Below are 17,509 nucleotides of genomic sequence, written 5' to 3'. Positions count from 1 at the left end.
ATACATTGGTTTGGTTCAGAAAGGCGGGACAACTTAAAGCGGGTGGCGTGGCTTCTAGAATATAGGTAAATTTAAACATTTTCTGGTTGACAATTGGTTGAGTTTATCTGAAGACCTGTGATTAATAGAAAGGAATGTTCAGGTTAAGATAAAGGATCCTGGGGACCAAGTTTTATTGTGCAGAGGAATATCTCAGATAGCAGACTTCAGAGAGATAACAGGTTGTAAAATGTTTTTTATTGGGCCTAAAAGAATGCCTGGCTCTTACTTCATTATCTCCTGGATCTGGAAAGAAAGGAAGGAAAACAAAGGGGGAAGGGGATTCTCTAGAATGTGGATTTTTCCCAAAAGAGACTTTTGCAGAGCAATTTCAAGGTATGGCAAGGAAATATATTTTGAGGTTAAATATTTTATTCCGTATCTCATAATGTTATACCAGAGTCAGATTGAAAAACAAGTCACAACATACAGGGTCAAATAAAACCCATCTAATAAGAATCCATGGTTTGCAGGGCATGACTTCCCACACCCCTTAGGTAGGAATTTGGGCCAGGCAGAAAATCAGAGCTTAGTCCTCAAAACACAGTTTGAACATGATGAATTACCATAGAAACAGAATATTAGACATTGGACAGTTCTAGGGGTAGGCAAACTGAAAACTATCAAAAGAAATCTGACACTTCGAACAGGTAGCAGGTAAAATAAACACTATCTTATTTTGTGTTTTAAGGGAAAACAGCATGACACCACTTTGAGAGCAGGTTAATAAGTTTACACAGAAACTTTTTTTTTTTTTGAGACAGAGTTTCATTCTTGTTGCCCAGGCTGGAGTGCAATGCTGTGATCTCAGCTCACTGCAACCTCTGCCTCCTGTGTTCAAGGATTCTCCTGCCTCAGCCTCCCAATTAGCTGGGATTACAGGCATGTGCCACTATGCCCAGCTAATTTTATATTTTTAGTAGAGATGGGATTTCTCTATGTTGGTCAGGCTGGTCTTGAACTCCTGACCTCAGGTGATTAAACTGCATTGGCCTCCCAAAGTGCTGGCATTACAGATGTGAGCCACCGTGCCCGGCCACAAAAACTTTTAAAGTTATACATTACAATGATAATAAACATGAATCATTAAGAAATAGTTATCATTGTTTACTGTATTTTAAGTATGGGGAAATGAGTACATTTTTTAACAATCTCTATGTTAAATGGTTAAAGTTTATTACTTATTTATATTTATTTTTATTAATTTTTTTGAGACAGAGTCTGGCTCTGTTGCCCAGGCTGCAGTACAGTGGCACAGTCTTGGCTGACTGCAACCTTCATCTCCTTGGCTCAAGCCATCCTCCCACCTAAGCCTCCTGAGTAGCTGGGACTACAAGTGTGCACCATCACACCTGGCTAATTTTTGTATTTTCTGTAGAGATAGGGTCTCACTGTGTTGCCAAGGCTTGTCTCAAACTCCTGAGCTCAAGTAATCTCCTGCCTTGGCCTCCTGAAGTACTGGGATTATAGGTGTGAGCCACAACATCTGGGTTGAAATGGTTAAAAGCTTTCTTTCTTTCTTTCTTTTTTTTTTTTTTTTTTTTTTTTGAGACAGAGTCTTGCTCTGTTGCCAGGCACCAGGTTGGAGTGCAGTGGCGCGATCTTGGCTTACTGCAACCTCCACCTCCCAGGTTCAAGCAATTCTCCTGCCTCAGCCTCCCAAGTAGCTGGGACTATAGGCGCGGGCCACCACGCCCAGCTAATTTTTGTATTTTTTAGTAGAGATGGGGTTTCACCGTGTTGGCTGGATGGACTCAATCTCCTGACCTCGTGATTCGCCCGCCTCAGCCTCCCAAAGTGCTGGGATTACAGGCGTGAGCCACTGTGCCCGGCCAAAAGCTTTTTTTAAAAAAACACCTGGGGATATTTAAAAGAGACAGATTGCAACGATCTATAAATTTATTTTTGTAGAACACTGTAAGCTGGAAAATAAATTGAGAAGAATAAAATAAACTTTTGAGCCATGGTAAATGCAAGACACTTTACACATTGTCATAGTCTGTGTTGTGATAATAAAATAGCTGACACTGGGTAATTTATAAAGAACAGTGATTTGTTTCTTACAGTTTTGATGGCTGGGATCTGCAAGGTTAAGGGAACTGTATCTAGTGAGGGCCTTCTTGATGCATCATAACATGCCAAAAGGCAGAAGAACAAGAGAGCACACATACAAGAGAGAGAGGAGATGGGGGGGCAAACTCATCCTTTTATCCGGAATTTACTTCTGGAACAAGTTACCCACTTCTGTGATAATGGCATTAATCCATTCATCAGGGCAGAGCCCTCTTGATCTCATCACCCTTTAAAGGTCCTATCTCTTAACAAGGTTGCATTGAGATTTAGTTTCCAACACATGAACTTTGGGAACACATTCAAACCATAGCATTCTGCTCTTGGCACCCTTAAATTCATGTCCTTCTTACATGCAAAATACATTCATTTCATCCCATTAGGCCTAAAGTCTTAACTTGTTTCAACACTAACTCAAAGGTCCAGAATCTTATCTGAATCAGATGTGTATGAAACTCAAGGCATGATTCATCCTGAGGCAAATTCCCCAGCAGCTATGAGCCTATGAAATTAAATAAGTTATCTACTTCCAGAATGTTGGGGCAGGCATAGGATAAATATTCCCATTATAAAAGGGAGAAATAGGCAATAAGAAAGGAGTAACAGGCCCAAAGAAATCACTTCAAACCTGACAGGGAAAACAACAGTAAGTCTTAAAGCTGAAGAATAATCTTTGACTCCATATCCCACATCAGGGGCACAGTAGGGTAGGAGTTGGGCTCTCAAGGCCTCAGGCAGCTTCAGGGCTTAGCCCACCCAGCAGCTCTCATGGTTTGTAGTCTCATGCCTATGACTTTCTCAGACTGGAGTTACATGCTGATGCCCCCCATAGTTTTATGGTCTCAGAGTGGGGAGCTGGGGGGTGATTGCCCCACTCCCATGACTTTACTAGGCATTGCCCTAGTGGGGACTCCGTGAATGCTGGCCTTACTCCTATGGCTCCACTAGGCATAGTGGGGGCTTTCTGTGGTAGGCTTTCCTTGGTAGGTCTGCCTCTAGGATAAGTCTCTGCCTGGGTCCCAGGCTGTCCTCAACATCCTTTGAAACTTAGGCAGAAGTCACCATGGCTTCATACCTTTTGCATTCTGTGTGCCTGCAGAATTAGCACCACGTGGACACTGCCAAGATTTATTGCTTATACCTTCTGGAGCAGTGGGTTGAACTGCAGCTAGGCCCACTTGAGCCACAGCTCTGGTGGCTGAGAGGCATTATGCCAAAATTGAGGGAGCAGAGGTCCAAGGTGCTGCAGGGCAGCAAATGCTGAGGTCACACAAGCACCTCTCTGGAAACCTTGCCCTTAAGGTCAAATCCTAGCTTGCTTAGATCTCTGAAATGTTTCTGGGGTCATTCTCTCATTGTTTTCATAGATAGAACCTGGCTTCTTTCTATACTAGTTTTTTTTAGCAATCACTTGACAACTCCTTTACTATTCTTTCCCGAACACACATTTTATGTGGCCAGGCTGAGTTTTCTTGATTTTTTTTTTTTATTCTGCTTCTTTTAGAATTATAAATGTCATCTTTAAAGTATTTCTCTCTTCTTTCATTTTACTGTAAATGGCTGAAAGAAGCTTTGTAACATCTTGAATGCTTTGCTGCTTAGATAGTTCTTCTACCAGATATCCTAGTTCATTCCTCTTAAGTTCTGCCTTCCACAATATCCTAGGCCATGGATGCAGTCCTCCCAAGTTCTTTGCAACTGTGTAACAAGGATGGCCATTACTCCAGTTTCCAAGATTTTGTTTCTCAGTTTACCCTGAGTCCTCATCAGAATGGCCTTTATTGTCCACATTTCTACCAATGTTCTGATCATGACCACTTAAGTAATCGTTACAACATTCCAGACTTTCCCTACATTGCTTTCCGTTTTCTGAGCCTTCACTAGAATTCTCCTTAATGTTCTCTTCATGGCATTCTGGGCTTTTTCTAACCTGCTCCTCCAAATTCTTCCAACTTTTACGCATTCTCATTGTTCAATTCCTAAGCGGCTTATACATTTTCAGATATTTGTTATAGCAACAACCCCAGTCTTGGTACCAATTTTCTATCTTAGTTTGTTTTGTGCTGCTATAACAGAATATCTGAGACTGAATAATTTATGAACAACAGAGACTTATTTCTTACAGTTCTAGAGGCTAGAAGATAAAAGTTGAGTGACTCACATCTGGTAAGGGCCTTCTTGCTGTGTCTTACTTAACATGGTGGAAGGGCAAGATACCATGCATGCATATGAGACAAAAAGGGAGCTGAACTCATCCTTCTGTCAAGAACCCACTCCCATGATGATAGCATTAATTCACTCACAGAGGCAGAGCCCGCATTACCTAACCTTCTCTTAAAGGTCCCACCTCTGAAGACTGTTGCATTGGAGATCAAGTTTCCAACACATGAACTTTGGGGGGCATTTTCAAACCATAGCACATATATAATCTCACTTAATTCTCACAACACACTTGGGAAGTCAATGTTATCAGCATTTAAAAGATGAGAACAGCACTGGGTGTGGTGGCTCACACCTGTAATCCCAGCACTTTGGGAGGCCAAGGTGGGCGAACCATGAAGTCAGGAGTTCAAAACCAGCCTGACTAACATGGTGAAACCCTGTCTCTACTAAAAATACAAAAATTATCCGGGCGTGGTAGTGTGTGCCTGTAATCCCAGCTACTCAGGAGACGGAGGCAGAAGAATCACTTGAACCGAGGAGGTGGAAGTTGCAGTGAACTGAGATTGCGCAACTGAACTCCAGCCTGGGCTTCAGAGAAAGACTCCATCTCAAAAACAAGAAATAAATAAAAATTTTAAAAAGATGAGAACAGCTAGAGTTTAGAGAAGTTAGGTAACTCTTGGGAAGGTTATGTGATTAGTGGTTGAACTATATTTCATGTGTCATGATATTGAATAGACAATATCCAAAACCAGAGAAGTAGAGTTTCAAGAAGGAAGGTAAGTCTTAGTTTATTTAGTGTTGCTATAATGGAATACCCGAGGCTGGGTAATTTATAAAGAAACAAGTTTATTTGGGTCACAATTCCAGTGACTGGAAAGTCCAAGAGCATGGCATTGGCATCTACTCGGCTTCTGGTCAGGGCTTTCGTGATGCATCATAAGATGGAGGATGGTCAAAGAGGAAACAGACATATGCAATGAGCAAAATGAGGGTCAGTCTTACTTTATAACAACCTGTTCTTGTGTGGAAACTAGTCCCTTTCTGTGTGAACTAATCAAGTTTTATTAAGGGGTTACCTCACTCATCATGGTAGGAATGGCACCAAACTTCTCGTGAGAGTGGAGCCTCTGTGACCCAAATGTTTTCCACTAGATCCCACCTATTAAATATTTTACTTTCCAGCATTACCACACAAAGAATTAAGGTTCCAATATGAGTGTTAGTAGGGAAAGGCAAACCATAGCAGAAGGGATGGTCAGCAGCATCAAATTTTGAGGTGAGATTGAGTAATCAAAATTAACAAAAGAACATTAGAATTTAGTTATACTCACTTTACATGTGAGATAGTTAAAGAAGACATATCAGGTAATATTTGCAGGTAGAACTGATCTATTTTATTCTTTGAGGATAATATTTTACATAGTCAATATTTGCAGCTGTTCTATAAAGTTTAAATGTTCAATATTTGTTTGTTTGTTTCAGTTATATCAAGATTCCTTGATACAGAGCAGCTTCTTTCTGTTTTAGTCCAAATTCCAAAGCAAGACACGGTATGTTTTTGTATACATTATATATATTATTATACATTATGTGATGGAACTTGTCTTAATGTAATGTAACAATTGGAAAACATCAAAATGTTTTGAGATAGTCCTTCATTATTGATATCTGGAGTATTTTATGCCATTGTAGAGGAAAACTTTTTTCCTAATGTATTATCCTGTATGTTATAGTAAAATTTAAAATTTCAGCCTGGCATGATGGCTCATGCCTATAATCCCAACACTCTGGGAGGCTAATGCAGGAGGATCACTTGAGCCCAGCAGTTCAAGACAAGCCTGGGCAACAAGTGAGGCCCCATCTCTATTTAAAAAAAAAAAAAAATCAAAAAATTAGATGGGCATGGTGTTGCACACTTGTAGTCCCAGATACTGGGGAGGCTGAGGTGGGAGGATAACATGAGCCTTGGAAGGTCAATGCTGCAGTGAGCTGTGTTTGCACCACTGTACTCCAACCTGGGTGATATAGTGAGACCCTGTCTCAAAAAAAAAAATTTTTTTTTCTAGATAGTTAAGGAGTTGGCCTATTTTCATTGATCAAATATTAAGGAGTTATATATAATTTTCAAAAGATGTAGACTGTAATAACGTTTGCCTAGTAACTAACTAAAATATGTTAGAGCTAAAGAATATAGATTCTTCTTAAAAGTGACCATTATGTGAAGTTTGATTAGTCTTCAAATATTATTATTATTATTATTACTGAGATGGAGTTTTGGTTTGTCATTGAGGCTGGAGTGCAGTGGTGTGATTTTGGCTCACTGCAATACCTGCCTCCCAGGTTCAAGCGATTCTCTTGCCTCAGCCTCCCACGTAGCTGGGATTACAGGTGTGCACCACTATGCCTGGCTAATTTTTGTATTTTTAGTAGAGATAGGGTTTCACCATGTTGGCCAGGCTGGTCTCAAACTCCTAACCTCAAGTGATCCACCTACTTCAGCCTCCCAAAGTACTGGGATTACGGATGTGAGCCACCACACTTGGCCAAGTCTTCAAATATTCTTGATTTTTAAGAATGAAATAATATCTTTTCTGGATACTTTTCAAATTTAAATAGTGCTTATGGGTACATTCTATAAAGAAAGTAATAGCTTTCATTATTCTGTTTAAGGTGAGCTGAAGAATATTTACTATAATGCAATGCAGGTATATTTTTGCCCATATGCTTAAAAAGAAAAGAAGTCTTGAACATCAATGAAATTTAATTTACAATTTGATGACATTTGTAAGTCCATTGAAAGCTTATCTATATTTGAGAAGCCTTTTCGTATCATAAAGAAAATACTCTTCAGGTTCATTTATAATAAAAGCATCACTAGATTGAAAAGCTTTGGCTATTGGGCAGGCACAGAACTAGGTTTCCTTAAATAATTTAAGCTGCTTATAATTCAGTATATACAAATGGGAAGTAACCTAAAGCAACTGATGTTTGGAATTAAATTAGTAGCCCTCATAAAATAAGTTTGGAAGTATCCCTTTCTCTTTAATTTTCTGGTAGAGTTTAAATAGACTGGTATTATTTCTTCCTTACATATTCGGTAGAATTCACAAATGAAGCCATTAGATTCTGGAATATTTTTTGGTAGGAAGGTTTTTAACTATGAATTTAACTTATTAAATAGGTATAGTGCTCTTCAGGTTAACTGTTTCTTCTTGAAAAAGCTTTGGTAGCTTGTGTCTTTTAAAGAATTTTTCATTTCACCCAACTTTTCAATTTATCAGCATAAATTATCTCATAATATCCTTCTTGTATCTGTAAAATTGGTAGTGATATGCTCTCTTATTCCTGATATTAATAACTTTAATATGTTCTCTGTTTTTCTTAATCAGCCTGGCTAGAGGTTATCGTTTTCATTGGTATTCTCAAGGAAACAGCTTTCTATTTCATTGTTTTATCTTTTTTTCTCCTGTTCTCTATTTCACTGATTTCTGGTTTTATCACTCTTCTGCTTAGCTGTGCCTACTCTTCTTTTTTGACATTGTAAAGGAGGAAGCTGAGGTCATTGATTTGAGACCTTTTTTCCTTTCTAATATAAGCATTTCAGCACTGTAAATTTCTCTCTGAGTAATACTTTAGCTGTATTCCACAATTTTAGGTACATTGTGATTTCTTTTTCATTTGAAAAGGTCAAAATACTTTCTAATTTCTTTTTGAAAATTCTTTGATATTTGGATTTTTAGGGGTATGTTAATTTATTTCCAATATTTGGGGACCTTCCAGATTATCTTTTTGTTATTGGTTTCTAACTTAATTCCCCAATGGTCAGAGAACATGTATTATGTAATTTAGATCCTTTTAACTTTATTGACTTTGTTTTTATGGCCCAAAATAGAGTTAATCTTGGCAAATGTTCCATGTGAACTTGAAAGCAATGTGTATTTTACTGTTGTTGGTTGGAGCGTTCCATAAATGTCAATTTGTTCAAGTTGTGTGGTAGTGTTCTTCAAATCTCATCTATCCTTATTGTGTTTTACTGTTTTTGTTGTTGTTCTATTTGTTCTACCAGTCATTGAGAGAGTAGTGTCAAAATCTCCAAATGTAATTATGGATTTGTTTCTTTTTCCTTGCAGTTTTATCAGCTTTTATCTAATGTATTTGGGATCTCTGTTATTAGGTACATAAACATTTAAGATTGCCATGTCCTCTATAAATTGACCCTGTTATCATTATGAAATGACCCTTTTTATTCCTAGTAATATTTTTTGCTATGCAATCTACTGGGTCTAATATTAATATAGCTGCTCCAGCTTTCTTTTGGTTAGTTTTAGCGTGGCGTATCTTTACCATCCATTTGTTTTTAACTTTTTTTTCTTTATACTTACAGAAGATTTTTTGTAGGTGATATATATTAGGTGTTAACTTTTTGTATACGATTAGAGAATACCTTACTTTTAATTGTGGTATTTATTGCATTTACACTTAATAAGATTATTCATATGTTTTCATTTAAATCTGCTATCTTGGTTTTTTTTTCATTTTTCTCATCTGTTTTCTCCCTTTCTTTCTTTTCTTCTGCTTTCTTTTGTATGTTTTTTTATGATTCCATCTCATTTCCTTTGTTGGCTTATTAGATAGAAGTCATTGCCTTTATTAGCTTAATTATTGACTTAGGGTTTATAGAATACATCTTTAGCTGAATTCAGTTCGCTTTTATTTATTTTTTATTTTATTATTTTTTTTGAGAGAGTCTTGCTCTGTTGCCCAGGCTGGAGTGCAGTGATGCCATCTCAGCTCACTTTCACCTTTGTCTCCTGGCTTCAAGTGATTCTTGTACCTCAGCCTCCTGAATAGCTTGGACAACAGACATGCCACCATGCCCTGCTAACTTCTGTATTTTTAGTGGAGTCAGGGTTTTGCCACATTGACCAGGCTGATCTCAAACTCCTGACCTCAAGTGATCCACCTGGCTTGGCCTCCCAAAGTATTCGGATTATAGGTGTGAACCATTTTTGATCAGAGACTAGGATTGCAACCCCTGCCTTTTTTTTTCCATTTGATTAGTAAATCTCCCTCCATCCCTTTATTTTGAGTCTGTGTATGTCTTTGCATGTAAGATGGGTCTCCTGAATACAGCACACCGATGGGTCTTGATTTCTTCTAATTTGCCAATCTGTGTCTTTTAATTGGGGTATTTAGCCCATTTACATTTAAGGTTAATATTGTTACGTGTGAATTTGATCCTGCCATTTTGATAGTAGCTGGTTGTTTTGCCCGTTAGTTGATGCAGTGCCTTCATAGTGTCGATGGTCTTTACAATTTTATATGTTTTTGTAGTGGCTGGTACTGGTTTTTCCTTTCCATGTTTAGTGCTTCCTTCAGAAGCTCTTGTAAGGCAGGCCTGGTAGTGACAAAATCTGTCAGCAGTTGCTTGTCTATAAAGGAGTTTATTTCTCCTTCACTTATGAAGCTTAGTTTGTCTGGATATGAAATTCTGGGTTGAAAATTCTTTTCTTTAAAAATGTTGAATATTGGCCCCCACTTTCTTCTGGCTTGTAAGGTTTCTGCCAAGAGATCCACTGTGAGTCTGTTGGGCTTCCTTTTGTGACTAACCCAATCTCTCTGGCTGCCTTAGCATTTTTTCCTTCATTTCAACCCTAGTGAATCTGATGATTATGTGTCTTGGGGTTGCTCTCCTTGAGGAGTATCTTTGTGGTGTTCTCTGTATTTCTGGAATTTGAATGTTGGTTTGCCTTGCTAGGTTGGGGAAGTTCTCCTAGATAATATCCCAAAGAGTGTTTTCCAACTTGGTTTCATTCTCCCCGTCGCTTTCAGGTACACTGATATCAAATGTAGATTTGGTCTTTCCCATAATCCCATATTTCTTGGAGGCTTTGTTCATTTATTTTCACTCTTTTTTCTCTAATCTGGTCTTCTCACTTTATTTCATTGAGTTGATCTTCAATCTCTGATATCCTTTCTTCCGCTTGCTCGATTCGGCTATTGAAACTTATGTATGCTTCCCAAAGTTCTTGTGCTATGTTTTTCAGCTTCATCAGGTTGTTTCTGTTCTTCTCTACCCTGGTTATTCTAGTTAACATTTCATCTAACCTTTTTTCAATGTTCCTAGCTTTTGTGCATTGGGACAAAAATGCTTTCTTCTGAAGCCTACTTCTGTCAATTTGTCAAACTAATTCTTCATCCAGTTTTGTTCCCTTGCTGGTGAGGAGTTGTGATCCTTTAGAGGAGAAGAGGCATTCTCGTTTTTGGAATTTTTGGCCTTTTTGCACTGGTTTCTTCCCATCTTCATGGATTTATCTACCTTTGGTATTTGAAGTTGGCGACCTTTGGATGGGGTCTCTGAGTGGATGTCCTTTCTGTTGATGTTGAAACTATTTCTTTCTGTTTGTTAGTTTTCCTTCTAACAGTCAGGCCCCTCTGCTGCAGGTTTGCTGAAGTTTGCTGGAGGTTCACTACAGACCCTGCTTGCCTGGGAATCACCAGCAAAACAGCAAATATTGCTGCCTGCTCCTTCCTCTGGTAGCTTCATCCCAGAAGGGTACTCACCAGATGCCAGCCAGAGCTCTCTGTATGAGGTGTCTGTCAGCCCCTGCTGGGAGGTGTCTCCCAGTCAGGATACATGGGGGTCAGGGAGCCACTTGAGGAAGCAATGTGTGCCTTATCAGAGCTCAAATGCTGTGCTAGGAAATGCTCTGCTCTCTTCAGAGCCGCCAGGCAGGGACATTTAAGTCTGCTGAAGCTGTAACAACAACCATCCCTTTTCCCAGGTGCTATGTCCCAGGTAGGTGATGGCTTTAATTATAAGTCCCTGATGGGCTGCTGCTGTTTTTCAGAGATGCCGTGCCCAGCAAAAGAGGGATTCTAGTTACACAGTCTGCCTGCAAAGACCATGCTGAGCTACTGTGGGCTCTGCCCAGTCACTATGTAAACTTCCGGGTGACTTTGTTTATACATGTAATGTTAAAATCACCTACTCGAGCTCAGCAATGGTGGAAGCCCTTCCTCTCACTGAGCTTGAATGTTCCAGGTTGAGCTCAGACTGCTGTGTTGGCTGTGAGAATTTCAAGCCAGTGGATCTTAGCTTGCTGGTCTTTACAGGGGTGGGACCCATTGAGCCAGATCACTTGGCTCCCTGGCTTCAACCCCCTTTCTCAGGGGAGTGAACAATTGTGTCTTGCTGGTGTTCCAGGTGCCACTGGTGTATGATTAAAAAATAAAACTGCTGTGGCTAGCTCAGTGTCTTCCCAGCACAGTGTTGCTGGAAACCTGGGACCCTGGTGTTGTAGGCACTGGGGGGAGTCTCCTGGTCTGCATTGCCAGGAAAAGTCCCTAATGGCTTCCTTTGGCTAGGAGAAGGAGTTCTTCGGCCCCTTGTGCTTCCCCGGGTGAGGCTTCCCTGTTTTGTCTTGCCCTCCTTGGGATGCACCCACTGTCTAACAAGTCCCAGTGAGGTGAACCAGGTATCTCAGTTGAAAATGTGGAGATCACCTGCCTTCTACCTCACTCTCACTTGGGAGCTGCATGCTGGAGCTGTTCCTATTCAGCCATCTTGCTGGCAATTCCCTGTTTGCCTTCTATACTGTTTGACTATCAAATTTTAGAAAAGTCCTCTGATCTAGGTTTAAGGTAATTCAGTAAGCTAAGAATTTGGAATCTATTTTTCTGTTTAGGAAAAAAAAAAACTATAATTAGCTCCATAACGTTTTTGTCACTGTCACTTCCCATCCTTTAAACTAAGGCAGTCAATTACAAAATCTACATCCATTACAAATTTTTTTTTTTAAAGACAGCAGGATGGACTTTATTGAGACTACAACAGTAAGGTAGAGAGATGTCAGCGAAGGCTGAGCTCAACTCTGAGCCATGCAGAGGTGACTGGTCTTTTTTTTTTTGAGACAGAGTCTCACTCTGTTGCCCAGGCTGGAGTGCTGTGGAGCAATCTCTGCTCACTGCAAACTCTGCCTCCCAGGTTCAAGCAATTCTCCTGCCTCAGCCTCCTGAGTAGCTAAGATTACACCCAGCTAATTTTTGTATTTTTAGTAGAGACAGGGTTTCACCATGTTGGTTAGTCTGGTCTTGAACCCCTGACCTCAGATGGTCCTCCCGCATCAATTACAAAATCTACAAAAGTTTAACTATAAGGCAAACTTTAGTTTTGGGAGAATCAGTCATAATTGTAAATCTTTTCCTAGCCATTGTATTTCTGTCCTTTGTGGAGGCTTTTTGTTAGACTTTACACATCAGATGTTACTAAGGTTTCCCTTAGTAACCTTTAGGGAAACTTAAGCAATATATTTAACTTTATGTGTGATTCATGGCTTTTATTATTTCTTATCATGTGTCTCAGTTGTCTTTTTTTTTAACATATGAAAATACCGTTTAAAAAGCTCTTTTCTCATTTAATGTAAGCACAAATCTCCTAATTAAATACAATATTTACTAAGTTCAGACTTCTGTTAGTTAAACTGAATGATTTGCTAAAACTTGTGAATGAACTAAATGCTCTCAGAAAATTTTCAGTAAGAAATTATTTGCTTAAGATGAGTTCTTATTCTTTTTAAGAATATTGATTTCTAGAAAATGCATGTTTCTGATCATAAGTGCTCACACCAAATACTGCATGTTCTTCACTCATAAGTGGGAGTTGAACAATGAGAACATGTGGACACAGGGAGGGGAACATGACACACCAGGGCCTGTAGCATGGGGGAGGGGCAAAGAGAGGTATAACATTAGGAGAAATACCCAATGTAGATGACAGGTTGATGGGTGCATCATATCACCATGGCATGTGTATACCTATGTAACAAACCTGCACATTCTGCACATGTACCCCCCAACTTAAAGTATAATTTTTAAAAAGCAAAAGAACAAACCAAAAAAGACAGTGCATGTTTCTGATCATAAGTGTTCATTAAGAATAATGCTTAAATTTCTTATTTTAATTAACACAATTTTCTTTCTATGCAATATCTACAAACATAGCGCTTAATGTACTGCATGTATTACATTAAGAATATTTGTGTTTTTCACTGAAAACCCCTAGAATACTTTCTTCAACATTTGAAAAATGTATATTAAACATATTTTTCTAATTTTTTCATGAGTTTTTTGCATCATTTTGAATAACTTTTTTCCAAATGATTTCAGACCGCCATATAGAGTATCTGAAGTATATGACTTCGTCTTTCATTTATTCTATGATTCACTTTAGTTAAGTATTGTAATAAGTGCTAGAAATACGATAAGAAGTACAGCTCTGATCCAGAAGAATTTATACTCCAATGTTATATTTGAGTAAAAATAAAATAAGCAATTATAGCATAGTATTATCTAGAAGTGTAAGGGATCTGAGATTCTACCCTACTTGCAAACTAACTAGTTAGCCTGCCACAGTTTCATAGATGCTGACACAAGGCACAAGATACCTAGGTCAAAGAGAAATACAAACTTGTTATTATCACTTCATTAAAACAAAATAAAGTGACTTTTTTTGTTTGTTTTTACTTCCTCCTCTACTTTTCTTCTGTTTCTCTGTAAAGCAATATTTTTTTGGAAGGATTATATGTAATTGGCATATCTAATTATGTTCCTTTTCTCTCCAAACTCACTCCATTCATACCTTCACCACTCCACTGGAAGGATTATCTGTAATTGGTGTATCTAATTATGCTCCTTTTCTCAAGGCCACCAACGATTTCCACATTGCTAAATCCAGTGGTTAATGGGAGTGCTCGTCATGCTTGACCTAGCAGCAAAATTTGACACAGATGAACACACTCATTTCCCATTTTCTTCTTTTTTCTTCCATAAGAGTACTCTTTTCTTTCTACCTTTCTGTTTATTATCATTTTTAGCCTTTTCTTAAACTAATGAGAAAGAACATACAATCCAGAAATCTGTACAAAATAAAAAGATAGTGCTCATTGATTTATCACAAAGTGAACATTCATGTAACAACCACTCATGTAAAGAGATAGTTATCACCAATACCTCAAAAATTCCCCTTCTTCTCCTTCCCATCCATTATTTTCCACCTGTCTCTAAAAAGAAGCCAATTTTAGTAATCATTTCCTTTTGTTTATAATTTAGTTTGACCTGATCTATTAAAAACTTTATATATAAAGGAATTATTCAATGCATATGTTTTATGCCTGACTTCTTCAAGTCAGCATTATATTTGTGAGATTTAACCATGTTGCTGCATGTATATTTAGCTCATTTGTTTCATTGCTATATAACATTCCACTGTATATGAATATGCAATTATTTATTTCATTATTGCTGGACTTTTGAGTTGCTGACAGTTTTTGCAATCAGAAATAATACTGCTAAACAATCTTGTACACATCTCTTTATGTAATTGTACATATGTTTTTATTGGGTATATAGTTAGTGGAATTTCTGGGTCATGGGTATGCATATATTCAACTTTGGTAGATAATGCCAAAATGTTTTTCACAATGATTTATCAATTTATCCTCCCATCATCAATGTGTGAGAACTCCCATTTGTCTTCCCCAAACCTGATATTGCTAGTTTTAAAATTTTAGCTATAGCATTTTGATAAACAGTGGTTTTTTTTTTTTTGAGACGGAGTTTCGCTCTTGTTACCCAGGCTGGAGTGCAATGGCGCGATCTCGGCTCACCGCAACCTCCGCCTCCCGGGTTCAGGCAATTCTCCTGCCTCAGCCTCCTGAGTAGCTGGGACTACAGGCACACGCCACCATGCCCAGCTAATTTTTTGTAGTTTTAGTAGAGACGGGGTTTCACCATGTTGACCAGGATGGTCTCGATCTCTTGACCTCGTGATCCACCCGCCTCGGCCTCCCACAGTGCTGGGATTACAGGCTTGAGCCACCGCGCCCGGCTAAACAGTGGTTTTAATTTGCATTTTCTTATTAATGAGGTTGAACATCCTTTCATGTATATATTGACCATTTGAATATCTTCTTTTATGAAAGCCTTGTTCAGAATTATTACTCATTTTTCTTTTGGGATTATCTGCTTTTGTGATTTGTAGAGATTATTTTCACATATTAGATGTAAGCCCTTTTTGGTTATGTGTGTTGCAAATATTTCCTCCCACTTGGTAGTTTACTTTTGTACTGAGTATTGTGGGATAGATGCTGTTGGTGTGCTACCCACATTGTCTTGGTATTCACTTTTGTGCAGGAAGACTTCTTGCTTGAAGCAGCTGAGACTCTTTCTGAAGACTTTCTCTGGCCATAAGAGAGGCTGGAAGGTATTAGGGAGTTGATACCCTGGCAGCAGCTCTTAACCAGTACTGAATAAGAGTTGATGAATAAATACCCCATTTTCCTTACCTCTGGTGATAGCTTCTGAAACTTACTCTATGTCATCACTCAGGTGTCTCCATCTCTCAGATGGAGACAATCAGAGCATAGATGGAGACATCTGAGAGATGGAGACAATTTGGTAACTTGATCATTAATGTCTCCTGTATTGATATCCTTTTCTCCTTTGTCTTACTTCCTCACTGCCTTGCCTGTTTTTGCTGGAATTACTTTTTAAAATAAATTATTTGCTCTCAAATTCTAGTTTCTCACAGTTGGCTTTTGGAGAACCTTTCTTGAGTTAGTAATATCTTTTGATGAATAGAAATTCTTAATTCAAATGGATCTAGTTTATCAGTTTTTTCCTTCATAGTTAGTGTTTGCTATGTCCTGCATAATAAGTATTTACCTACTCTAATGTCTTCATTGTACTATGGAATTTTAATTTATGCGGGTGATTGAATGATAACCTGGAGACACTAATGCCATTGTTTATTACTTATAGTTCCCAAGAGGAGAGGGCATGCCAGGCAGGACCACCTGGGGAAGTACTAGGGTTGGTTGAGAGGCAGAAGGAGCAAGGAGAAACAGGGGCAAAAATCCTTATTACTACAATGCCAGGAAGTTGCTAGGTATTGGGCAGTGCCTGTTGGGCAGGAAGTAAAACATAGATGTTGAAGTTGTGATTAGAGGGTTTGTAATATGATTTTCACATGCCGATAAAAGCCAGACTGTAAGGGAGATGTAAACAACTTTAGCTGTTAGTTTCACTATGTGATTAATGGATGCCAAATCATCAATTACAAAATCTGCAAAAGTTATTTAGAACACATAAGGCCATGAAGATATTCTTCTTTATTAATTCCAGATATTTTATTGTTTTACCGTTTATATTTAGATCTACAATCCATCTGGAATTATTTTTTGTGTGTAGGGTGAGGGAAGGGCAATGTTTCTTTCTTTTCCCATATGGATTCATAATTCTACTGGTACTATTTTTGGAAAAGACACTACTTTCCCCACTGTTCTGCCGTTAGCCTCTGTCATAAATGAAGTGCCAATATATATGCTTGGGTCAGTTTCTAGACTCTTTATTCTGTTCCATTGGACTCTCTGTTCTTATGTCAATACCATCATTTCTTAATTACTATAATTTTATTAGAAGTTAACATTCATTACAGTTACACTTTCCACCTTGTTCTTCTTCAGTGGTGTGTTAACTATTTTTGGAATTATCCCCTCGCCCTTTTTTGAGACAGGGTTTCACTTTGTCACCCAGGCTGGAGTGCAGTGGTGTGATAATGGCTTACTGCAGGCTCAACCTCCTGGGATCAAGTGATCCTCCCACCTCAGCCTCTAAGTAGCTGGACCACAGGCATGTGCCACCACACCCAGCTAATTTCTTAAATTCTTTTTGTAAAGGCAGGGTTTTGCCATGTTGTCCTGCCTGGTCTCAAACTCTTGGACTCAAGTGATCTTTCCACCTAGGCCTCTGAGTAGCTGGACCACAGGCATGTGCCACCACACCCAGCTAATTTCTTAAATTATTTTTATAGAGGCAGGTTTTGCTCTGTTGCCCAAGCTGGTCTCAAACTTCTGGACTCAAGTGATCCTCCTGCCTTAGACTCCCCAAATGCTAGGATTACAGACATGATCCATTGCACCCAGCATGAATTATTCTCCTTTAGTGATAGTGATGACAGCTGTTTTCTGTTTAGTGAATTTTATTTATTTTTAATCTTCCAGTTAGTTTCAGAGATCCATTGTAAGAGAATATGACATATCCCATTTTGGGGCTAACAACATTTATTATGTTATTATTATTTTTTTTTTGAGGCGGAGTTTCGCTCTTGTTACCCAGGCTGGAGTGCAATGGCGCGATCTCGGCTCACCGCAACCTCCGCCTCCCGGGTTCAGGC

General features: G+C 38.7%; 1 protein-coding gene across 1 annotated transcript in view; it reads left to right on the top strand.

Annotated features, from left to right (window-relative positions):
• MSH4 (mutS homolog 4) overlaps positions 1-17,509 on the top strand; it is a 105,144-nt gene that overhangs the window by 37,360 nt on the left and 50,275 nt on the right. Inside the window, exon 8 of the mRNA XM_032296570.1 lies at positions 5,758-5,825. Coding sequence (XP_032152461.1) covers positions 5,758-5,825 — 68 coding nt within the window. The remainder of the gene's footprint in view (positions 1-5,757; positions 5,826-17,509) is intronic.

This window comes from Sapajus apella, unplaced genomic scaffold (genome assembly GCF_009761245.1).
Source record: "Sapajus apella isolate SASKATOON/1434 unplaced genomic scaffold, GSC_monkey_1.0 scaffold36, whole genome shotgun sequence".
Classification (NCBI taxonomy): domain Eukaryota; kingdom Metazoa; phylum Chordata; class Mammalia; order Primates; family Cebidae; genus Sapajus; species Sapajus apella.
This window is presented reverse-complemented; position numbering and strand designations above follow the sequence as displayed.